We start from the raw sequence: 25321 nt of genomic DNA, 5'->3' as shown, positions 1-25321 counted from the left end.
ATTTGTCTGAAGTGCAGGAGACCTAGGTTTAATCCCTAGGTATTGAAGATCTCCTGGAGAAGGAAATAGCAACCCTCTCCAGTATTCTTGCCTGGAGAATTCCATGGACAGAGGGGCCTGACGGGATACCGTTCATGGGGTTGCAAACAGTTGTATGCAACTTACACTTTTACTTTCACCTGGGAAGCCCCAGATATTGCCTGAACTTGATTTCTTATATGTTTTATTAATGCAAAGCCTTTTAATTTTAGCTTTTACCCCTTCTTCTTATATGATATTGCTTGCAAGTATAGCATTACAACTATGTACTTTCCTGATGATGACTTGAAAAAATTCCTTATGTTCAGACTTTACATTTTTCTTTCGAAGCTCTGACAGGTAGCCAACAGCAAACTGCAAAGCAAGCACTGAAAGAACTGCCTCCACATATACTTCTGGGAGGGAGTGATGTCACCGCCCTGATCATGCCTGTTGCTTTCCAAGAATAACAAAGGAGTAAGGGAACTCCCATGTTCCCTTAATGAACTCGTGAAGCAGTGGCTGGGGGAGCCTATGGATGCTGCTACGGCTTCTCCTTTTCCTGCCATCAGGGCTGTCGTAGGAGGCCTAAGAGCTAGACTCTCTCTTAAATCTCAGAGCTGTAGGTATTCTCATAGTTATTCAGTTGTGTGGTTATTGCAGGGTTATGTTTCCAGGATTGTCACCAAATAATATGAAAAATCATTAGTTCATATTGGACAATGAAATGTTTAATCCTTTAGATGAAACATTTCTAAAGTGTTGGGTTTAATGTTAGTGAGATCATCAATTTTCTATTTCTTACTCTAACAAAGTACTAAACAACTGAATATTTTAAATGAATGTAATGTTTAACAGTAGTAATATTTGGGGATACTATGAATTCTCAACATTCCTACAGAATGAAACAAATATAGTTCTTTCTCAAATATATGCTGACCTCTGTGGTTTGCAAATAAAAATTTCAAAGGTTTCAGCTATATATTCATAATTAGATTCTCTGTAGAACACATCAATCTGTATTACTGCATTTTTATCATTTTAGGAACAGATACAATGAAGAAAAAAAATCTGTGCTTTCCTTGCAGGTATTGAGCTAGGGAAATATTTGCTGTATTAAAATAATTTTGTAGTTTATTGACTGACTTTCAACTTTAAGTTAATTATACCTCATCTCCTACTCTAATACAAATGTAATATTTTAGACCTCTTATAATTAGTTTAGCATAAACTAAGAAAAATTTTCTTTTGATGCTATTTTCTTACTTGGGGCTAAACTTGATTTATCTGGATCATTACAATAATATTAAGTGGAATTGTAATAAATATGACTGATTCAGTAAAAGAAAAAAGCATAAAATTGTTTTTGTATGAGGTACAAATTCATTATTGCTATCAAGTACAAATACAAGCTTCTAGAAGAAGTTTTGAAAGTAAAATTAATGATAAGGAAACATTCAATTTAAGATAAATCTGTTTATCAGAAGTTGTAAATTAACTGAATTTCTTAGATGCAGTTTTATATTGGGTGCAGCCAGAATTTCAAAGCAACTTCCCCTGATAGTTTGTCCTGGCTTGTGTGTGAGCAATGCGTGGCCAAGTATAGCTATCATTACTCTCGGTGGTGACATGTGGGTAGGGCCAAGGTCCCCACTTAGAGCTGACCCAGTAAGCTTACGATGAATATAGTTTCTGAAACAATTTAGGAGACCAGTTTAATGACAAAATGTAGCCACAGACCTCTTTCCTGAGAAAGCTAAACTTTGGAGAAATAAAGCATGACTATTAGAGAGAAAATGTGCAAACACAGAAGGAACTCCGCGTGTTCACTGGTCACTGAGAAGACCCTCCACAGAGGAAAATTGAACAGGATGGTCACCGACAGGCATCTTTGCATTTCTGCTAGTGTTGCTTGTCTGGGGGTCGGGGGGTGGTATGTAAATAAAAACAATGAACTAAAGCAAAAAAAAAAAAAAAAGCCCCAAAACAACATTTAAAAACAAACAAACAAACCAAAAAACAGGCCATAAGACAAGGCCAGGGGAAGTTGCTTTTGAAATTCTGACTGCAGCCACTGTAAAACTGCATGTAAGAAATTCAGTTAACTTACAACTTTTAATAAACATGTTTAAATCGAATTTGTTCCCATTACTGTTAATTTAACTTTCAAAGCCTATTACAGAAGATCGTATTTGTATTTGATTCTGGAATCAGTGCCCTGCACTTCCCGTCCCCAATTTCACATGTACCAACATTCAGGTACTCTGCTATAAACACTATCTTTCTCATTTGGGGATAAAGCAGAATAACTGACAGTTTTTCCTCCTCTCAGCCTTTTATTAGCCAGGTACTAGGAAAAGAGATGTTTAAGACATAACCCTACTTCTGAGGAGTTCATAGTCTTGAGTAGAGACAGATGAAAAATTAGGATGTAAATAATTGGGCTGCCCTGGTGGCTCAGATGGTGAAGTGCCTGTCAGCAATGCGGGAAACCTGGGTTTGATCCCTGGGTTGGGAAGATCCCCTGGAGAAGGAAATGGCAACCCTCTCCAGTACTCTTAGCTGGAAAATCCCATGGACAGAGAGGCTTGGTAGGCTACAGTCCATGGGGTCACAGAGTCGGACATGACTGAGAGACTTCACTTTCACTTTCAATGTGATCAGTGTAGATTTTTATGTTGTGAAGTATTGGAACTATTTACTTGTTTTTAACTCTTTGGTTTAAAATCATTTGTTGAAGGGAAGGAGCACAGAATCTCTATAGTTAAAACAATGGGGACACACACATATGCATACCCCTGCCCCACCACCAGATCGTAATATGATGTTTGGAGGATTTATTTTTAATTTGGGGATCACTACCTTGTTTCAGGTAGATTTGTACTTTCTTCTGCCCCCTAGACTTTTAATCTCTTAGTGTGGAAACGAATGTTAGCTTTTGGTTCACTAATTTGTCTTATTAATTGTACCAAGCATTATGAAGCCCTGATAGGTCTTAAACTCTGTGTAGCAAATATGTTTTTGGTTCATCTTTTCTGCCTTTTCACTGTTATAACAGAACCACCTTCCATCTGAAGTCCTGAACTAGCATTTGTTCATGTTGAGGTGGGACTGGTGATCATCCACAAGTGACATGGCTATCTGGGGATACTTGTTGGTTGGGAGGCTGAAGCCAGAGCTCCAGAGAGTGACTCAAACACAATGCCCTCCTGCCTAGTAGGTTATGTGCTGTGCTGTGCTCAGTCCTATCTGACTCTCTGGGACTTCATGGACTGCAGTCTACCAGGCTTCTCTGTCCATGGGATTTCCAGGCCAGAACACTGGACTAGGTCGCCATGCCTTCCTCCAGGGGATCTTCCCAACTCAGGGATCGAACCCAGGTCTCCCACACTGCATGTGGATTCTTTACTGTCTGAGCTACCAGAGAAGCCAGGATATACTGGAGTGGGTAGCCTATTCCTTCTCCAGGGGATCTTCCTGACCCAGGAATCAAACCAGGGTCTTCTTGCATTGCAGGCAGATTCTTTACCAGCTGAGCAACCAGGGAATTCCTTAACAGGTTCAGTTCAGTTCAGTTCAGTTCAGTCGCTCAGTCGTGTCCGACTCTTTGCGACCTCATGAATCACAGCACGCCAGGCCTCCCTGTCCATCACCATCTCCTGGAGTTCACTCAGACTCATGTCCATCGAGTCAGTGATGCCATCCAGCCATCTCATCCTCTGTCGTCCCCTTCTCCTCCTGCCCCTAATCCCTCCCAGCATCAGAGTCTTTTCCAATGAGTCAACTCTTTGCATGAGGTGGCCAAAGTACTGGAGCTTCAGCTTTAGCATCATTCCTTCCCAAGAAATCCCAGGGCTGATCTCCTTCAGAATGGACTGCTTGGATCTCCTTGCAGTCCAAGGGACTCTCAAGAGTCTTCTCCAACACCACAGTTCAAAAGCATCAATTCTTCGGTGCTCAGCCTTCTTCACAGTCCAAGTCTCACGTCCATACATGACCACTGGAAAAACTATAGCCTTGACCAGACGGACCTTTGTTGGCAAAGTAATGTCTGTGCTTTTCAATATGCTATCTAGGTTGGTCATAAATTTCCTTCCAAGGAATAAGCGTTTTTTAATTTCATGGCTGCTGTCACCATCTGCAGTGATTTTGGAGCCCACAAAAATAAAGTCTGACACTGTTTCCATTGTTTCCTCATCTATTTCCCATGAAGTGATGGGACCAGATGCCATGATCTTTGTTTTCTGAATGTTGAGCTTTAGGCCAACTTTTTCACTTTCCTCTTTCAGTTTCATCAAGAGGCTTTTTAGTTCCTCTTCACTTTCTGCCATAAGGGTGGTGTCATCTGCCTATCTGAGGTTATTAATATTTCTCCCGGCAATCTTGATTCCAGCTTGTGCTTTTTCCAGCCCAACATTTCTCATGATGTATTCTGCCTAGAAGTTAAATAAGCAGGGTGACAATATATAGCCTTGAGGTACTCCTTTTCCTATTTGGAACCAGTCTGTTGTTCCATGTCCAGTTCTAACTGTTGCTTCCTGACCTGCATATAGGTTTCTCAAGGGGCAGGTCAGGTGGTCTGGTATTCCCATCTCTTTCAAAATTTTCAACAGTTTATTGTGATCCACACAGTCAAAGGCTTTGGCATAGTCAAGAAAGCAGAAATAGATGTTTTTCTGGAACTCTCTTGCTTTTTCCATGATCCAGCAGATGTTGGCAATTTGATCTCTGGTTCCTCTGCCTTTTCTAAAACCAGGTTGAACATCTGGAAGTTCACGGTTCACGTACTGCTGAAGCCTGGCTTGGAGAATTTTGAGCATTACTTTACTAGCGTGTGAGATGAGTGCAATTGTGCAGTAGTTTGAGCATTCTTTGGCATTGCCTTTCTTTGGGACTTGCATTAGCCACTGTGAATTCTAGTCTTTTAACATAACCAAATATGATAAGAGATTTAGGCCACAACAGATTACAGCTATCAGAAACTATTTGGGTGCAAATATAATATGAATAAAATATTAAATGCTTGTTATTTTGATTAAACTAATTTATGTAGTTTTTAGGGAATGAATAATGAAGCATATGTCTCCCAAATAATTCTGTACTGTAGATAATGTGTTAACTCCCACTTTTGACCTAATAATTCATTTTTTTTTTAGGCTAGTGAGAATTCCTCAGTATCAAATTCTCATCAAGTCTGACAGAATTGGGATATACTAAACCTATATTTCCAAAGAGGACATAACAATACTTATGGAATATGAGGTACAGAATCTTAGGTTAAAAAATATTTTTGCAGGTCTTATTTATTTACATTGAACTCAAGTTAACTGTCAAATAAGAATACTGATAAAAGTAAGGTAAATTGCTACCACCAAATATGTAATCTTAGTCACTTGGAAATTGCTGTATGACTTGGGGAACTACAACCAGGGCTCTGTAACGACTTTGAGGAGTGGGGTGGGGAGGGAGGTAGGAGGGAGAGTCAGGAGGGAGGGGACATATGTATACCTATGGCTGATTCATGTTGATGTATGGCAGAAACCAACACAGTACTGTAAAGCGATTATCCTTCAATTAGATTTTTAAAAATGTAATTTTTAGTATGTAGCTGAATGGAATCCTATTTATCAGTCATATTCAGAAACCTTATTTTAATAGTATTTCCTTCTAAAAAGGAGCTTGGAACATAGTGGGTGGGTCTGTTTCACTTCAGTTCAGTCACTCAGTCATGTCTGACTTTTTGCGACCCCATGGACTGCAGCACACCAGGCTTCCCTGTCCATCACCAACTTCCGGAGCTTACTCAAACTCATGTCCATCGAGTCAGTGATGCCATCCTTCTCATCCTCTGTCATCCTCTTCTCCTCCTGCCCTCAATCTTCCCCAGCATCAGGGTCTTTTCAAATGAGTCAGCTCTTCGCATCAGGTGGCCAAAGTATTGTAGTTTCAGCTTCAGCATCAGGTCTGTTTCAAATATTCTAATTAGAAATTTTCTTTCAGAAAATAGCAATTATAATTTTTTGCTTTCTTGAAAGATTTTCTTTAAAAGGAAGTAAAGAATTAAGTTCAGTATAGGTTATTCTAGCAGGCTTTGTGGCAATAGATCCCCTAAGTAATTCATTGTGAGACTCTAGTATCTGCCACCTTAATAAAATTGCTATTAACTGACAACTAAACTTGATTCTCTTAAAGTGTACAGGTCATACATAAACCAGTCCAATCACTGAAGGATTTCTGCTCTTACATACTCTATACAATTCTAAGACTGCCCATTTTATAGGATTTTTTTGAAGCAATGCCTGTGAATCCTAAAAAGTGCATGCTAACTTAAAATTTGTTTTTAGGTATTGATATTTCTTGCTAAGTTGAAAACCTTCTTTACCAAATATGATGGAACCAAAAATATAATGCAGCCATGGCTAAGAAAAATCACTCCCTGTGATTAAATTTTACTGAGTATGAACAATTTTTTTTCTTGATATAGACTCAACTGTACTTTTTTACTCAAGTGGATAAATGAATGCTAAGATATAATTTTTTTTGGAAATAAAAATTCAACATACATTAAAGTGATTTTCTGATGTTTATTTTTAATATGACTACTTAAAAATTCATCTTAATGGAAGACTTGGAGAAGGCAGATTTTACTTGGGTTGACAATAATCAAAGAATGCAGTTGATAGAGTGGCTACCATTTACCAAATGACTGTTATGTACTAGGCATTATTCTTTATTGTCTTACATTTATCAACTTTAATCCTTATAGTAACACTGCAGGATAGATATTAGCCTCATTTCACTGGTGAAGAAAGAGAAGCTTAATTAAAGTGACTTGCCTAGTTTTCATAACCGGTTTATATGCTCAGCAGATATTTGAGAATCTGCTCTGTGTTGGCCCTGTCACTATGCTGAGACTGAGAATGCAGTTGTGAACGAGAAAGAAAGATCTCCACTCTAAAGAAGCTTACACTCAAGTGGTAAAATCAGGATTTTAAAATAGCAGTGTCAGATTCTAAAGTTCTTCTTAGCTTCCATATTCCCTCACACCTCCCTGGTGGCTCAGAGGTTAAAGCGTCTGCCTACGATGAGGGAGACCTGGGTTAGATCCCTGGGTCGGGAAGATACCCTGGGGAAGGAAATGGCAACCCACTCCAGTACTCTTGCCTGGAGAATCCCATGGACGGAGGAGCCCGGTGGCTACAGTCCACGGGATCGCAAAGAGTTGGACACGACTGAGCGACTTCACTTCACGGATACCACAGGAGAGATGGAGAAGTGGTTTTTAGTGCCTCTTAAGAAAGTGTGTGGGGATGGAAACTGCATACTGGAATATAAGAGAGAAATATTGGCATATGAGTGTCAAGAAATATCAGGGGAAAAAAAAAAAAACACCCCAAGGGCCCAGCTGTGTGGTGGGGAATGGTAAGCCTGTGCAACATGACAGACTTGTTTTCTGTAGATACACTTTAGTCAGTGTATATTGCAATAGCAGTGACGTACTTGCTGACAGCCTTAAAGGATCATCTCAGTGTATGGCTCTGTGCTGTCCAACATGGTAGCCATTACCTACTTAACGGCTTTCAAGTCCCTGAAATGTGGCTAGTGAAACTAAGGAACTGAATGTTAAAATTAAAAAAGTTTTTTTTTTTTTTTCAAAAAATTTAAAAACTGACACTTGATCTAGTTACTAGATCTTTAAGCATGTCTGGAACAACATGGGTATGTGAACCTATTTTTTTCTGCCTATATTTTAAGAAAATTATATACAGATCAAGTATCTGTGATGAAAATTTAGCATATGAATTGAGATGTGCTGTAATATAAAATACACACTAGATTTTGAAAACATGATAAAAAAAGAATATAAAATACCCATTAATTATTTAGAAAATAGTTATATGCTGAAATGGTATTTTGGATATGCTAGGTTAAATAAAGTATTAGTTTCAACTGTTTTTTACTTTTTAAAAAATATACCTACTAAGAAATCTTAAGTTATATACATGGATTATGTTATATTTGTACTGGAGAAAGCTGGTATAATCAAAGGAGTCCTGGTGAAGACAGTCTGGTCCATATATTACCTTTTATTTCTGGCATCAGAATATTTTCTTAGTATACATCATTATCCTTTTATCAAAAGTTATGTATTGCTCATTGTTCTAAGAATGAATGTTGTGCAAGTGTGAAAGTGAAAGCGTTAGTCACTCAGTTGTATCTGACTCTTTGCGACCCCATGGACTGAAGCCCACCAGGCTCCTCTGTCCATGGGATTCTCCAGGCAAGAATACTGGAGTGGGTTGCCATACCCTTCTCCAGGGGATCTTCCCAACCCAGGTCTCCCGAATTGTAGGTGGATTCTTTACTGAGCTACCAGAGTAGCCCATTGTTCTTTCTAAGAATGCATGTTAAGAATCATGTTAATAACTGTGTCAACATTTCTTTCCAGAGTAGAAATATAAAATTATTTACACCATGCACTTACATGCACTGTCTGTATACAAGCGTATATAACACATTTGTTTCCAGAGTATTTCCTGTAATACGTTTTCGAAAACAGAAAGTAAATGTAAGTATTCTGTGGAACTATATTCAAGGATTGACAGGCTTGGGGGTGAAACACTTTATTATACACTATACAATATATATATTTAGGACAAAAGCAAACATTATAAAAAGTATAAAAATAGACAAAAAAAGATACAAACGCAATATATTTTGGTCAGAATTTCAGATGTGTTTTTTTTTCTTCTCTCTCCCCTTTACTTCAAAAGTTATAAATACTTTGGAAGCAGCATGCATTGTTGCACTTTTGATTTTTTGTTGTACGGTTAATGAATTTGAAAGTCTGGATGACTGGGGATCATCTATTTGGCCTTCCCATTCTTTCATTTCTTCTTCTTTGATTATTAAAGGTTTTCCTAGAGTTTGGCCAACAAGGTTACAGACTTCTTGAGCTTTGCGCCATGCGTTTTCTACAGCAGCAAGACAGGCTTGTCGTCTTAGGAATTAAATGCAGAGATGATTAGTAAGACATTCAACAAACTGTAGGATGGAACAGTTTTGTTTAATTAGTTGATAATTCATTGAAAGATGTGCTTAACTTACCGAAGGTTATCAATAGAACCTGGCATATGATAGAACTGGGGTTGGCTGATGACAACAGAGCTATCTAGCTTTTCAACAAGAAAGTTACAGATATTTTGCATTTTTCCGAATTCAGTAAATGTAATGCAGACCTGTAAATGAAATAACAGTTGAAATTATTTTCATTTCTGATTTCAAATTTTTTTCTACATGTGAATTAAAAAAAAGTAAAGACAGATTACAGTGAGGTTATTTTATAGTAGGTAACAGATAAGAAAGGCCTACTTGGTACTTATAACCAAATTTTGTTATTGAATTTATCTTTGCTTATGAATTTTTTAATTTGTTTAATGTTGACTTGAACATTTAAAAATTCATTTTAAATCAGTCAGGGACTTTTTTATGAAACAGAATTGGGGGGCTTCCCCTTCAGTTTTATTATTTGGCTAAATTCTTAGCCTGATAAATGTTTCATGACTCTTTAGACATTAGTTAGCTTCCTGATTAGTGGTAATTACTTCATGCTTCACTGCTGTCAGTGAGGTATGCTTCTTCATCCAATAGTTATTTTCAGATCTATACGCAAAAGCTCATCTATTTCATTATGCCATCTGCCTTTAACTATGTGGAAGCAGTTCTTATATATTCAGCAATACTTGAAAACTGTAGTCTTTAAACATTCTATGGAAGCAAACTAAACCTTTTTCCTAAGGAAACTTTACACAAGCTCAATACGTAAAACAATACAGTGCAGGTACTGAAGTACTTTATGTAAAACATATAATACTTTATGTAAAGTATGTGAAACAATAATGTACAGATACTTAAGCACAGGCTGGAGTAGCACAGAGTCATCTTATACAATACAGAACAGTTGCCTTTCATCATAAATGTTATCCACGGAAGACTGATGTTCTGTCTGGTTTCAATATTTACTTTGGATTAATTTGCTCTTTTTTTCTAGTTTCTAAAGGCAGAAGCTTAGATTATTTATTTCAGATTTTTCTTCTTTTTACTATATGCATTCAATGCTAAAATTTCTCGCTAAGCCCTGCTTTCGCTGCATCTCATAGTTTTTGATAGATTGTATTTTCATTTTCATTTAGTTCTAAACATTTAAAAATTTCTCTTGGGATGTCTTCATTGATCCACGTGTCATTTAGAAGTATGTTGTTTAATCTCCACATATTTGGGGATTTTCCAATTATGTTTCTGTTACTGATTTCTAGTTTAATTCCATTGTGATCAGAGAGCAGACATTATATTATCTATCCTTTTAAATTTGTTAAGGTATAAGTTTTGGCCTAGAATGTATTTTAGGGGTAAGGGGAGCAGAGAAAGGTTTACTGCAGAGCCAAGTATTAAGAACGGGTGGCTTGTTCTTGAAAGACCCAAATTCCAAATGTGTGCTATCTTGGTGAATGTTCCATGAGAGCTTGAGAAGAATTCTGTTTTGGGGGAAGTATTTTATAGATTTCCATTTTGTTGTTGTTTTTTAGTTGTTAAGTTGTGTCCGACTCTTTGTGAACCCATGGCTTCTCTGTCCATGGGATTTTCTAGACAAGAACACTGGAGTGGGTTGCCATTTCCTTCTCCAGGAGATCTTCTTGACCCAGGGGTTGATGGAACCCATGTCTCCTGCTTGGCAGGTGGATCTTTACCACTGAACCACCTGAGAAGCCCCGTAGATGTCCATTATATTCAGTCAATTGATGGTATTATTGAATTTAACTAGGTCCTTACTGATTTTATGCCTGTGGAATCTGCCCCTTCTTTTTAAAGTGACTTTCCTTTTTTTTAAAAAAAAATTTTTTATTTGGCTGCATCAGGTCTTAGTTGCTGCACATAGGGTCTTCACTGCATCATGCGGGAGTTTTTGTGTGGTGTATAGTCTGTCTACTTGCGGCCCACAGGCTTAGTTGCTCCATGGCCTGTGGGATCTTAGTTCCCTGGCCAGGGACTGAACCCATGTCCCCTGCACTGCCAGGTAGACTGTTAACCACTGGACCACCAGGGAAGTCCCTGAATCTGTCCCTTTTTGATAAAGGAAGTTGGAGACTCCAACTATGATGGTGGACGCATCTATTTCTCCTAGAGGTTCTATTAGTTTTTGCCTGATGTAGTTTGACACTCAGGAGAATGCATATTAAAGACTGTTATTATTTTTTGGCTGTGCCACTGTGTGGCATGTGGGATCTTAGTTCCCTGACCAGGGACTGAACCCTGCACTGGAAGCACAGAGTCTTAACCACTGGACCACCAGGGAAGTCCCCATGGATTGTTATGTTTCTTGGAAAACTGCCCTGTATCATTACATAATACCCTTCTGTATCCTTGATAACTCCCTATTATGAAGTCTGCTCTGTCTAAAATTACAATAGTGACTCTTGCTTTCTTTTGATTAGTGTTGGTATGATTAATTTTTCTCCATGGATATCTATATATGTCTTTATATTTAAAACAGATTTCTCATAGATAACATATAGTTTGATGGTGTTTTTTGATCCACTGTGACAATCTGTCTTTTAATTGCTGCATTTAGACCATTGATGTTCAAAGCATTACTGATATAGCTGGATTAATATCTACCATATTCTTTACTGTTTTCTATTTGTTTCCTTTGTTCTCTTTTCTAAGTTCTGTCTTCTGCCTTTTGTGATTTTAATTGAGCATTTCATGGTTTCTTTTTTTTCTCCTTTCTTAGCATAACAGTTATATTTTTTGAGCTTTTATTAGTGGTTTCCCTAAAGTACATAATACATATTTACAATGAATCCAAGTCCACTTTAAATAACACTATACCACTTTATGGGCTGTATAACTATAATAACAAAATAATCCTAAGTATTCCACCCCATCTCTTGTATCATTACTGTCATTCATCTCACTTATACATCAGCATGCGTGCATGCTAAGTTGCTTCAGTTGTGTTCAACTCTTTGCAACGCTGTGGACTGTAGCCTGCCAGACTCCTCTGTCCATACTCCAGGCAAGAATACTGGAGTGGCTTGCCATGCTCTCCTCCAGGGGATCTTCCTGACCCAGGGCTTGAACCTGCGTCTCTTATGTTTCCTGCATTGGCAGGCAGGTTCTTTACTGAGCCATGGGGAAAGCCCCTTAAATTATTTATATTTAATGTGATTATTGATATGGTTATATTTAAACTTCTGATCTTGCTATTGATTTTCTATTTGTCTCATATTTTCTTTGTTCCCCTCTCCCCATTTTCTGCCTTTTTGGGAAGAGATTGAGTATATTTTTTATTCTATTTGATATCTTTCATTGGTTTCTTTACTGTAACCTGTTACTTTAGTGTCTGCTTTAGAGTCTACAGTATACATATGTTTAATTTATCTCAGTCTACCTTCAGGAGATACACCATTTCACACATAAGAAACTTTAAATATTGTACTTCTATTTCTCCCTTCATGCTATTGCGGTTGTATGTTTTATATATGTTAGAATCCCTAAAGTTCATCATTATCTTTTTGTTTAAACAATTATTTTTATATAGGTGTAGAGTTATAGAGATATAAGAAAAATATCAAATCTACCTATGTAGTTACCATTTTCAGTGTTCTTCATTCCTCTCTGTAGATTCCTATTCCTTTCTAGTACCATTTCCTTCCACCTACCCAACTCTGTTTAACATTCCTTGGATTGAAGGTCTATGGTAATAAATTCTTTCAGCTTTCTGAAAAAGTCTATAATTGGCCTTTGATTTTGAACAATATTTTTGCTGAATATAGGGGAAATAGAAGGTAGGAAAAATATGATTTAAATGCATAAATCAAGTATAAATATGATTTATACATTGGACAAGGAATTGGCAACCCACTCCAGTATTCTTGCCTGGAAAATCCCATGGACAGAGGAGCCTAGCAGGCCACAGTCCACGGGGTCACAAGAGTTGGACATGACTTAGCAACTAAAACCACTAAAACCAAACCACATATAAAATATTTCACAACAAAAATGAAGAGTTGAGAAAAGATTAGATGAGATAATGTATGGAACACACACAACACATGGAAACGTGCAAGGACAAGGAGAGGGAAGACTGTTTCTACTACTTTTCCTATAACTTTTTAATAGACCTTTACTGAATGCTTATTATGTCCCAGGTTTTAAAAATCTCTCCAACACTGAAACTGTAACAAGAAAACAACATAAGAAGTGGAAAGACAGATAAAGGAATTGCAAAGCTGAGGTTTTACTTCAACATTTCCCAGGTGGATCCCTAAAATCATCATCATCGTTGTTGTTTAGTCACTAAGTCATGTCCGGACTCTCTGCGACCCCGTGGACTGTAGCCTGTCAGGCTCCTCTGTCCATTGGATTTCCCAGGCAAGAATACTGGAGTGGGTCACCATTTCCTTCTCCAGGGGATCTTCCTGAGCCAGGAATTGAACGTGAGGTGCCTATGACATCTCCTGCATTGCAGGTGGATTCTTTATTGCTGAGCCAACAGGGAAGCCCAAAATCATTAAAGTATTTTTAAAATTCCTTCAGATAGTTAAATTTTAAGTGAAAAAATTACAAATTTATTCAAGTTAATATAGGGACAACAGTGTATTATGATAATTACTAACTCAAGAGGTAAGAAGCCAGGATTCTAATTTCCATTCTAATTCTTTAATATGATCGTTAAAAAGTCTGAGCCTAAGCTATCTTAGCCACACTGTTAAATTTAGGAAAAATAATGTATTATCTGCCTGAAGGTAGGACTAGGTGATTTCTTAAGGCAGAGGAACCAGAGATCAAATTGCCAACATCCGCTGGATCATGGAAAAAGCAAGAGAGTTCTAGGAAAACATCTATTTCTGCTTTATTGACTATGCCAAAGCCTTTAACTGTGTGGATCACAAGAAACTGTGGAAAATTCTGAGATATGGGAATACCAGACCACCTGACCTGCCTCTTGAGAAATCTGTATGCAGGTCAGGAAGCAGCAGTTAGAACTGGACATGGAACAACAGACTGGTTCCAAATAGGAAAAGGAGTATGTCAAGGCTGTATATTGTCACCCTGCTTATTTAACTTATATGCAGAGCACATCGTAAGAAATGCTGGACTGGAAGAAACACAAGCTGGAATCAAGATTGCCAGGAGAAATATCAATCACCTCAGATATGCAGATGACAACACCCTTATGGCAGAAAGTGAAGAGGAGCTAAAAAGCCTCTTGATGAAAGTGAAAGTGGAGAGTGAAAAAGCTGGCCTAAAGCTCAATATTCAGAAAACAAAGATCATGGCCTCTGGTCCCATCACTTCATGGGAAATAGATGGGGAAACAGTGGAAATAGTGTCAGACTTTATTTTCTGGGGCTCCAAAATCACTGCAAATGGTGACTGCAGCCATGAAATTAAAAGACACTTACTCCTTGGAAGAAAAGTTATGAGCAACCTAGATAATATATTCAAAAGCAGAGACATTACTTTGCCGACTAAGGTCCGTCTAGTCAAGGCTATGGTTTTTCCTGTGGTCATGTACGGATGTGAGAGTTGGACTGTGAAGAAGGCTGAACGCCGAAGAATTGATGCTTTTGAACTGTGGTGTTGGAGAAGACTCTTGAGAGTCCCTTGGACTGCAAGGAGATCCAACCAGTGCATTCTAAAGGAGATCAGTCCTGGGTGTTCACTGGAAGGACTGATGCTAAAGCTGAAACTCCAGTACTTTGGCCACCTCATGCAAAGAGTTGACTCATTGGAAAGGACTCTGATGCTGGGAGGGATTGGGGGCAGGAGGAGAAGGGGACGACCGAGGATGAGATGGCTGGATGGCATCACTGACTCCATGGACGTGAGTCTGAGTGAACTCCGGGAGATGGTGATGGACAGGGAGGCCTGGCGTGCTGGAATTCATGGGGTCGCAAAGAGTCGTACACGACTGAGCAACTGAACTAAACTGAAAGGCAAAGTTTCTCTGATTGGATTAACAAGAGTCCATTCTAATCCACTCTTGTTTGTTTCCTGTGGCAAGGAAGCGGTGTGACTAAGCACATACTCCAAGTTTGGAATCAAAGAGACAGCACTCTTCTAACCTGGCTGTAACTACTTATAACATACTCTGACTTCGTAAAGTCCTGATCATAAAATCTTTGAAGATAAGTAAAAAGCTCAACAGTTCTAGGAACTAAATGTTTTCATTCAGTTCAGTTCAGTCGCTCAGTCATGTCCGACTCTTCGTAACCCCATGAATCGCAGCACGCCAGGCCTCCCTGTCCATCACCAACTCCCGGAGTTCACTCAAACTAATCTGCATTGATTTGGTGATGCCATCCAGCCATCTCATCCTCTGTCGTCCCCTTCTCCTCCTGCCCACAATCCCTCCCAGCATCAGAGTCTTTTCCAATGAGTCAACTCTTCGCATGAGGTGGCCAAAGTACTGGAGCTTCAGCCTTAGCATCATTTCTTCCAAAGAAATCCCAGGGCTGGTCTCCTTCAGAATGGACTGGTTGGATCTCCTTACAGTTCAAGGGACTCTCAAGAGTCTTCTCCAACACCACAGTTCAAAACCATTAATTCTTTGGCATTCAGCCTTCTTCACAGTCCAACTCTCACATCCATACATGACCACAGGAAAAACCATAGCCTTGACTAGACGGACCTTAGTCGGCAAAGTAATCTCTCTGCTTTTGAATATACTATCTAAGTTTTCATTAATTGTGTGTAAAAAAATACACAATTTTTTCAATTTGTGCAAAGGTTGAGTAGTTTTTATTTTTAAATATATCTTAACACAAAATAAAATTGTCTTGTGAAACAAAAGAATGTTGAAGTCTTTCAATCCTTTATGCTATGACTATTAATTTCCTATTTATCTGAGGAGAAGAAATTTTTCCTCTGTAGTGTTTCTTCCTGTTGACTACATGATAGCATTATGAAAATTTTGTTCAGGTGGCAATTAAATGCTACTTCCCTCTTGCTATTTTTATTCCATTTCAAAACAATTTCTCTTAAATCTCACCCAGATATGTTAACACCAAAAATGATTTTGAGGAAAATGATCTTTTATCAACACCATGAGAAGTATTTTTCCTGTACTTGACTTTCAAGAATAAAATTAAAAGCAAATTGTCCCCACAAAGTCATGCTGTTTCCAGTTATTTGTGAAGATGATACATACCTCTGCTTCCATGTGATAAGCATTTTCTAGCCTTTTAAAATCCTTTGTCACAGTTACATTTTCTGACTGAAACAGAAAGTACAAGAATATGATTACTGAATGTTTGGCTACTAAATGCAATTAATCTAAAACATAAAGTATAAACCTGTACTTATTAAAATCAGAATAACAAAATATGTGAAAAGAACTGGCTTGCCTAATGCTTTAAAATTTTCGTAAAAAAAACATAAATTCAGAAACCTACAAATATTTGCTGATATTTCATAATTGTCATTCCACTTGTAATTTTTACATTCAGTTAAGTATGAACTTAGGGTGATATATATCTGAAGCATTATTTGTACATAAAACATTCTGAATGTTGTAGGGATGTTAGAGTTTATAAAATGTTTAATAATTTAAACATTTAATATTATAATTTAATAATTTATTATAATTTAATAATTTATTATAATTAATATTATGGTTTGTTTACAAATAATACTAATTTACTGAACACATATAGTATGCAACTTTGGGCAAGTTACTCAACTTTTTGAGACATAGTTTCCACACTTACAAAATTGTGTTACATTGCATGTGAGGTAGTAGGTAGATGGGCCCCAGGCTGAGCCACTGGAGTTTGTCAGGCTGAGCGATTGGAGCTTGTCTCCCCTTCCCCCATATTTCGGAGAAAAAGATAATGGCAGGAGCAGAGAGGAACTAAGCCCTGAAAGTGAAAGTGAAGTTGCTCAGTCGTGTCCAACTCTTTGCGACCCCATGGACTGTAGCCCACCAGGCTCCTCAGTCCATGGGATTTTCCAGGCAAGATTACTGGAGTGGGTTGCCATTTCCTTCTCCAGCGGATCTGCCCAACCCAGGGATCGAACCTCGGTCTTCCACACGGCAGGCAGACCGTCTGAGCCACCTGGAGTAAAAAGATGACCACATCTTTCATTCTTCAGGAAAAGGAGACCTCCCTGACTGTACATGTGCAGAAAAGTTCCTAGGGGGTCAAAAAAGAAGGGGGTGCTAACCCAAACTATGTTTTGCCAACCCCTCAGAGACCTTTGTGCTGGAATCCATCTTGGCCAAAAGATTCGTGCGCACATTGGACCGGGCCCTGAGTCAGATCAGACATGGGCAATAAGCAAGGGAATTGGCTAGAGGAAAACAAAGACCTGGAAGAAGGCCCCTATTTAAGCAATTCAAACCGCACCTTCAGCACTCCTCCTGAGCAAAGATGCCCTAACTCTTCTCTGAGTGCGTAGCTCTGCTTTACTTCTGTCTTAAATAAACTGCTTTTCTTTGTGCTCTTTCACACGTATGGTGCTTCTAATACTCTGTCTGTTTTACGACCTTGGTCTCTTAAAATTCTTTTTTCAAAGAGGTCAAGGGCCAGAGCTCTGCTTCTAGTCAGTAGCCCCTAGTGGTCTAGTGGTTAGGATTCCTGGTTTTCACCCAGTCAGCACAGGTTTGATTCCCAGGCAGGAAACTAAGATCTTGCTTCAAGCTGCCACTCACTGCTGTTCCCTCCAAGATCACATTGAACTGATTTGAGGATTTAATGAAAAGTTGTGAATAAAATGCTTGACACAGAAGGTACTCGGCAAAAAGAGATGCAATACCATTATGATATAAACATTCCCAGAAATATTGGACCTAAGCCAGCCTGTTCTTAGAAAAGTAACATTAATGCTTTTTGACTCTCTGGGTAAGTACAGGGTATGTAATTCTGATAAAAAAGTTGAACTTCTTATTTTGTTTCAAAAGGGTTTTAACATTTAGTGAAATGAATTCTTGACTTACTCCCATTCATGGGGATAGGCAGAACTTATATTTTATAAATATTTGTATCTTTAAAAATATATGCTAAATAAAGATGCTGCTGCTCAATCATTTAATTGTTATTTGGTAAAGGATTTAGATGCACATGAATTTTAAGATATACACTAATTTCAAGCCATTTATAGACCTAGAAAATTCTAAAAAGCTTTAACCTGAAAATCTGAACTTAAGTTCCAATTATAGCTCTGATGTCAGTTTCAATGAAAATATTAATTCATTTTTGTGATAATATTTATTACCATCTTATGGTAATAATTACTCATTGTAGAAAATTACAGTATTGATAAACTAAACCAATGCTGTATACATTGCTTAAAGTTGAAAACATGAAACTTGATACATGAAACATTTGTCATTTAGCATTCTTTTATGACATGTAAACATATCTTCTATTTTCTTAGATGTCTTTTTTCAGTTTTCCCCCACTTTACTTGATAAATATACATAAGACTGCTGACAGAAAAATTAGAGAAATAATTTTAGGAAAGGTAGCAGAAAAGAAAGTATCTTTTATTGTTTCACTTAACACTATAGTTTTTATAAAAATAATATACACTAATTAATGAATATCTAATACTAGAGAAAGAATAGTCTCCAAACCCCTTATGTTAATATTTCAGTAAACATTGAATCATCTATCCATGCACATAAAAATTTGTAGATCTATGTATAGAATTTTTTATAAATGAAATTACACTCTACATGCTGTTCTGTAACCTTTTAGTAACTTCTACTTTAGAAACATTTAAAATCTACAGAAAAGTTGCCAGGATAGTATAGAATTCCATATACCTCAGTTTCAGGTTTTCTGATGTTATCATTTTTTTATTACTATGGTACATATCAGTGCAGTTCAGTTGCTCAGTCTTGTCCGACTCTTTGTGACATACACACATATATTCACAATTGTTTCTGCATCTCTCCATCTGATATATACTAAGCTAAACATGAGTTCATACTGATGCTTCTAATTAAGAACCACAGAGTTCATTCTAGCCTTCCTTTCTTATCTGTAATTTCCTCTCCAGTCCCTCAGCCACCAACCACCTATTTTTCAAGCCTACTAATGGCAACCCACTCCAGTATTCTTGCCTGGAGAATCCCAGGAACAGGGGAGCCTACTGGGTTGCCGTCTATGGGGTTGCACAAAGTCGGACACGACTGAAGCGACTTAGCAGCAGCATACATATAGTTTCAGAACTGTAAACCTTGGAAAAAACATTTACTAACTAGAGTACAGAGTTTATATATCTTTCATCTTTATCACTAGTTTCTAGTAAAATATAATTTTCCGAAACTTAGGATACTCCGCTCACCTTCTGTCCCCATGTTCAGTGCAATTATGTCATTCATTTGCAACAGAGTTACAGGTTCATTTGTCACAGTCTGGGTTCTGTCCTGGAATTGATCTGTTTTTTTTTTCAAACTCGCATAATTAGCGTTCCCTTTTTGTGATTTACAGTTTTATGGGTTTCGACAAATGTATTCACCACTCCAGTACCACAGAATAATTTTTCCCCTTGAGAAGCTTCTCTGTGCACCTCCTTTATAGTTAACCACTTTGCCATCAAACAACCTGTCCACCGATTTATGTCCCTATAGTTTTCTCTTTTCCAGAATGTCACATGAATGGATCATAGAATGTAAACCTTTTGAATCTGTTTTTTTCACTTATAATATTTAAGCTTTGCCCATGTTGTTCTGTGAATACCTTGCACCTCTTTATTGCTGAGTAATTTTCCAATGCATGGATGTAACAGTTATCCATTCCGCTGTTGAAAACATCTTGGCTGTTCCAAGTTCTAAAGTTTTAGTGAGTTATGAATAAACCTGCTATAAATATTCTTGTACAAATTTATATGTGAACATAAGTCTTTGATTCTCACGTGGGTTAATGGTTCCTATAAGTGTAACTTTGTAAGAAGCTGTAAGACTGTCTTTCAAAGTGGCCATAGCACTTTGCAGTCTCACCAGCAATGAATGAAAATTTCTGTTGTTCCACATCTTTGCCAGCACTTGCTATCATCAATGATATTGGAATTTAGTCAATCTAATACATGCATAATGGTATCAAATTGTGGTTTTAATTTGCATTTCTTTAATGACAAATAATGTGGAGGATCTTTTCATGTGTTTACCTGCCATCTGTATATATTCTTAGGTGAAGTATATGTTCAGGTATTTTGTGCTTTTTAATTGAGTTATGTTTTATTATTGAATCAACCATAAGATCAAATAAAGCAGTAATTTTTATTTTTAAGGGCACTTTTATTTTTAAGGGCTTTAAGTACAGTAACTTACCCATTTAGGAGAAAACAAAACCCTTTTCCTTATACCAAAATAAATTCCAAATGTAGTAAATAGTTAACATACTATAAAGGGTCCCTAAAAAGTCCAGGAAATATTAGTTAATAGTTACGTAGACTCAGGCTTGCGAAGGACCCAATAAGCATTACACCAAAGTCAGAAAACTTTTTTTTTCCAGGAGAAATGTTTATTTGAAGTGAAAAACAATAAAAACAGTAGTACTTTAACCAACATATGAAGCAGAACAAGAAAACAATAAAAACAGATTACATTAGTTATTACAAATTCGGGGATTTAAAAAACTCTTATCATTTAGCTTTAATCTCCTTATGAGAAACTTTCCTTCCTTATGAAGAAAATAAAACTTCGAAGAGTTTAAGTGATTTACTAGAAGACTCAAATATCGTGAAAAATTGTACTATTAAGAGAATTTAAATAAATCTTTAAAATTTTTAATGTTTAATACTGCAAACAAGGTTACATGGCAAATACGAAATTGGGAAAATTTTTGCAATATGAGAGATAGTTATTGATAATCTTAATTTTTAAAGTTCTCATAAATTTCAAAAGGAAAGATAACAGAAAAATAGGAACAATGACAGGGAATGTTTAATAAGTGTTTTATTTAAAATGCAGTGATCAAGAATGTTTAAGTATTTTATGGTTGAATGAATAAATACTGTTTGGAACTTTAAAACATTTTTCCATGAAAACACTCAAAATGAGGTCATGCCTTCACAGGTGAAACTACATATAACCATAAAATTCTATATGATCTATATGATAGCTGAATAGTTTATTAAAAACCACTTTCTAAGTACACATTATGTGAGGAGTACGAAACATAACCCATCAATACAAAGCAAGAAGTGAAGTGAAGTCGCTCAGTCGTGTCCGACTCTGCGACCCGTGGACTAGCCCACCAATCTCCTCCGTCCATGGGAGTCTCCAGGCAAGCATACTGGAGTGGGTTGCCATTTCCTTCTCCAGGGAATCTTCCCGACACAGGGATCGAACCCAGGTCTCCCACATTGCAGGCAGACGCTTTAACCTCTGCACCACCAGGGTCTCCACCCAGGTCTCCCACATTGCAGGCAGACGCTTTAACCTCTGCACCACCAGGGTCTCCACTCTGGAGAGGTTTAGAATATGGAGGAGAGATAAGGAGAGTAGTAATTATAATATAAAGTGATACATTTTATTAAGGGTTGTGAATGGGGTATGGTATGCAGGGAATAGTATAGGAAAAAAGTGCTCAAGAAGTGAACTTGGGCTGGTTTTTAAAGGAAAAAAGAGGGAAGTCAGCCTATGAGGGGAGGAAATGACAGGAAATGACAGAATTAAGCTCCATCTATTAAGCGAAAGAGTTTGGAATATGAGGGGCCTTTTAATCAGGGGAGTGATGTTTATAAACACAGATTTTAAAGTTTAAAATGAATAAAGATTTTGTGAAGACTCATTAAATTCACCCTGAAATGTAATATAAATGATTTTATTTGCACTTTCTACTGAACAAATTATTTACCACTGCTTTCCTCCATCAGCAGAGATAATCTGGAGATTACTGACCTTTGCATGTCTTGAACATTAAGTCTTTAATGTAATCACTTTAAGTTGGATGTAGTGATTGATCCTGTTTTACATATTTGAAGTTGCAGCCATGTGAGCTCCGTATACATTTTAAGCAAAAACTTAAGAATTAGTTATATTATTCAAATACGTCTGCAGCACTGGCAGCAGTTTTGGGGAGAAAATATATTTCTATATATTAAATTCATTTTATTCACATAATTTATAATTAGCAGCAGATCCTTCTAAACTGTAAAATCATTTAGACATCTTTTCAATATGACTTTTAAAATAAATCTATGCTTATAAATGCAATCTATGTTTTTAAGTACAAATAAAACTTCCCCTTAAAATAAAGACTTGCTTTTTCAGGGTGTGTCATTTCTAACAAGAGCACTTTTAAGAACTCAGTGTTGGGGGGACACAAATCACAGCTCTGGCCTTCAGGCTACTCTGTAATATGAGGGATCTGAGACAGCCTATGAAGTCTGTGCTTTCTTATTCTCTTTCATTCTAATTATCTGGAGCCTAGGCAAGTTGAAAGAAACCTAGATTTTGGTTTTGAGAATACAGGAGTTCAAATATAACCCCGGGTGTTCAGAGCATTATTTAACCTCCTTAAATCTGGAAAGTGGGGATATTAAAACCTGCTTAACAGGGGTATTGCACGAATTAAATAAGACTCATTCATTTTTTTTTTTTTAAGTGGGCTTAGGGCAAGATTTATTTAGGGATTTGTTTCAGGAACATCTCTGGTAAGAAGAGGTATTTCATATATGTGGCATGTACAATACACTGGCTTAATTTTCTTTTTTAAGCTAAAACTAAACAATTAGGAGAAAATTTTGAGTCTTTATAAAACGAAAATGGGTACAATATTCCCCCTATCTCGCCCCAGCCCCACATTACTTTTTGCGAAAAATACCAAAGAATCACTTTCATGTAAAGCTTTCCCAGGCTGGGAGGAGGGGTGCAGAATAAAAACAAAAAAATGATTCCGTGTCTAGCACACTACTTATGCAAGCATTTACATCTTATTGTTTCAAGCTTAACAGTTCGTCACTTCAAGGTTAAAAACAAAATACTGCAACAAGTGATACCAAATAAAACCCCACTCAATTTTAAAATTCTTTTGTTTTACAAGTCACTGCGGCTGATAATTACTTTCCCCTAGAAGGATAGGCTGGGAAAGATCGAAGGCGAGAGAAGGGGACGACAGAGGATGAGATGGTTGGATGGCATCACTGACTCGATGGACACGAGTTTGAGTAAACTCCGGGAGTTGGTGATGGACAGGGAGGCCTGGCGTGCGCAGTTCATGGGGTCGCAGAGTCGGACACGACTGAGCGACTGAACTGAACTGAGCAGGGTGGACCAGAGAGACACTCAGCCAGGTCCTCGCGGCCCCTCACGCCGCCCATGACACAAAGGTGTCCTAGACGCTCAAAACCCTCCCCGCCCCTACCCTCCGCCGCCGCCTTTTCGCGGTCGGGCTGGAAGCTCCTGGCCGGCGGAGCTCTCACCTGCACGCCCTGCTGCCGGAGGCTCTGTGTGATGTAGTCCAGGCGGCGGCAAACGCTCTTCTTGGCCTCGGCCGCCGCCTCCTTGGTGCTGCTCACCCGCACGACCACCTGCGCCCGGTCCGGGCTCGCAGACACCTCGGCGGTGCCGCTGACATGCACCTCGCGGGAGGGAGTTTGGGCCGGCGCTGAGGAGAGAGGGCGGCGGCGGCCGGGCAGCGTCTCTCCACCCGAGAGCAGGTAGTTCTCCCGGCCTCGGTCAGCCCAGGGAAGCAGCTCCACGAACACCCGCGGCTGAGGGGTCTGTTGCAACGACATAGCGATGGCAGCTTGGTTGTCCGTAGCAACTCAGAGCCGACGGCGGCCGAAGGGGTCCAAGGCCTCAAGGCTGGCGCGGCGCGCGCAAAGGACATCGGGATGGGCTTGGCGGTCCGGCGCCGCTGTGGAGGGCGGGAGCTACGCTGTGCGGAGGCTTTTGCCGCGTCTCCTTTACGAGTTGTTGGCTGAGCGCGGCGCTGTGGTTTTTAACTTGCTTACCTTGTGGCCTTGGAAAACCTGAGGGAGGTTTCTATGCGGCCACCCTCTCAGTGAGCCCCCCTTTCCACGCCGTCCGTCTGCCTCGGCCGGCGACGCGCCGTGCATCCCTCGGAAGTTTCCTCAGAGGCCGGAACGGCTCTTTTTATTCTTAATCTGCCGTGGGTCTCCGATTGTCCCAATTTTGTCTTTACTTTTGTCTAACTTTACTATTCCTCTTGCGCAGTGGACCCCACCGCACCGTAGAGCGCCAGAAATTTGTGTTGGATTGAACTTGACCAGTTTGATCATGGCAGTTTATGATTCCTAGAATCTCAGTTTCATCGCCTCTAAAGCCGTGTTGATAATACATTCCACGTTTGCAATGTGACCATAAAGTAATTGCCATATGGAAAGCAGAAAATAATGGATAATGATAATAGCTAAAGCTTTGGCATGCTTTTCAAATCTCTCGAATTTTCTCTAAAATTCCTGGAATGGTTCTGGCCTTGAATAAGGACAAGACAAACTCAAGTGGTATCAAAGCACATGCAACATCGACATGGCAAAACCTTACACTTCTTAGTTCTTATCTTTACCCTTTGCTTGAAAACTATCACAATCTTTAACCCAGTGACCCACATTAAGTAGATTTTCTTCCTACCAATAAGTAATGATGTATAAAAATAGCCCTTCTGTCCCAGAGGAAAAATATTTTTTTTGATAATTTTTTTTTAAAGACAACTATTCTCTTGAAAGGAGCCTGAAAAAGCCAACCGACAATCCTCAGGTAGTTTCTTCTCTATCATTGGTCTTTTATTTTTGATGAGTAAGATGATTCAACTAAATCAGACAGTACCCGCAGCCCCTTCATTGGTTCATGGATAATTTTGTATGTATTTATTTTGATGTTTATTGTTAGATAAAAGCAATTATATGTTAGTATTTTAATTTTAAAAACCTTTCTACTATGTTTTGAAATAATTTGTCACCAAAAATAATGTTTCTTGAATCTTGTGGAGAATTCTTTTTGTTTAATGATAAATGTGGAAAAATATAATCTTCAAGGTGAACCATTGAATGAATGAACATCATAGGTAAAAAGCAATAGGAGTTTTAAGTGCATATAAATATTTAGGGCATGATAAAAGTAAGTTTCAAATACCTGGGAAAATGGTACAGGGATAATTGGTTGGCTATGTGAAAAAAGTATTGATCTGTATCTTAACATGCACTAAAAATAAAATTCAGATGAGACAAAAAATAAAAAGAGAAGAGAGAGTGGGTAAATATAAATATAGGAATGAGAAGGACTTTCTAGGCATGATTTCAAATGCAGCAACCATAAGGA

At 38.2% G+C, this 25321-nt stretch overlaps 1 protein-coding gene across 1 annotated transcript; it reads right to left on the bottom strand.

The window, feature by feature from the left end:
• Nucleotides 1–8748: 8748 nt before the first annotated feature.
• Nucleotides 8749–23775, bottom strand: IRAK1BP1 (interleukin 1 receptor associated kinase 1 binding protein 1). Its single transcript, XM_052646031.1, has 4 exons — nucleotides 23461–23775; nucleotides 16235–16300; nucleotides 9127–9257; nucleotides 8749–9019 (listed from the first exon to the last, which is right to left on the bottom strand). The coding sequence occupies exons 1-4, from the start codon at nucleotides 23773–23775 to the stop codon at nucleotides 8749–8751; spliced, it is 783 nt and encodes a 260-aa protein (XP_052501991.1).
• Between the last annotated feature and the right edge of the window lie 1546 nt (nucleotides 23776–25321).

Source organism: Budorcas taxicolor, chromosome 9 (assembly GCF_023091745.1).
Source record: "Budorcas taxicolor isolate Tak-1 chromosome 9, Takin1.1, whole genome shotgun sequence".
NCBI classification, from domain to species: Eukaryota; Metazoa; Chordata; class Mammalia; order Artiodactyla; family Bovidae; genus Budorcas; species Budorcas taxicolor.
The sequence above is the reverse complement of the archived record's forward strand: the minus strand, read 5'-3'. Positions and strand labels throughout refer to the sequence as shown.

Bases quoted from the DNA above. Each gene is read 5' to 3' on its own strand.
- IRAK1BP1 (XM_052646031.1), bottom strand. From the start codon at position 23,775: ATGTCGTTGCAACAGACCCCTCAGCCGCGGGTGTTCGTGGAGCTGCTT. The intron at 9,258-16,234 runs GTATGTATCATC...TTTCATTTACAG, and splicing joins CTTATCACATGGAAGCAGAG to GTCTGCATTACATTTACTGA. The intron at 9,020-9,126 runs GTAAGTTAAGCA...TTAATTCCTAAG, and splicing joins GGTTCTATTGATAACCTTCG to ACGACAAGCCTGTCTTGCTG.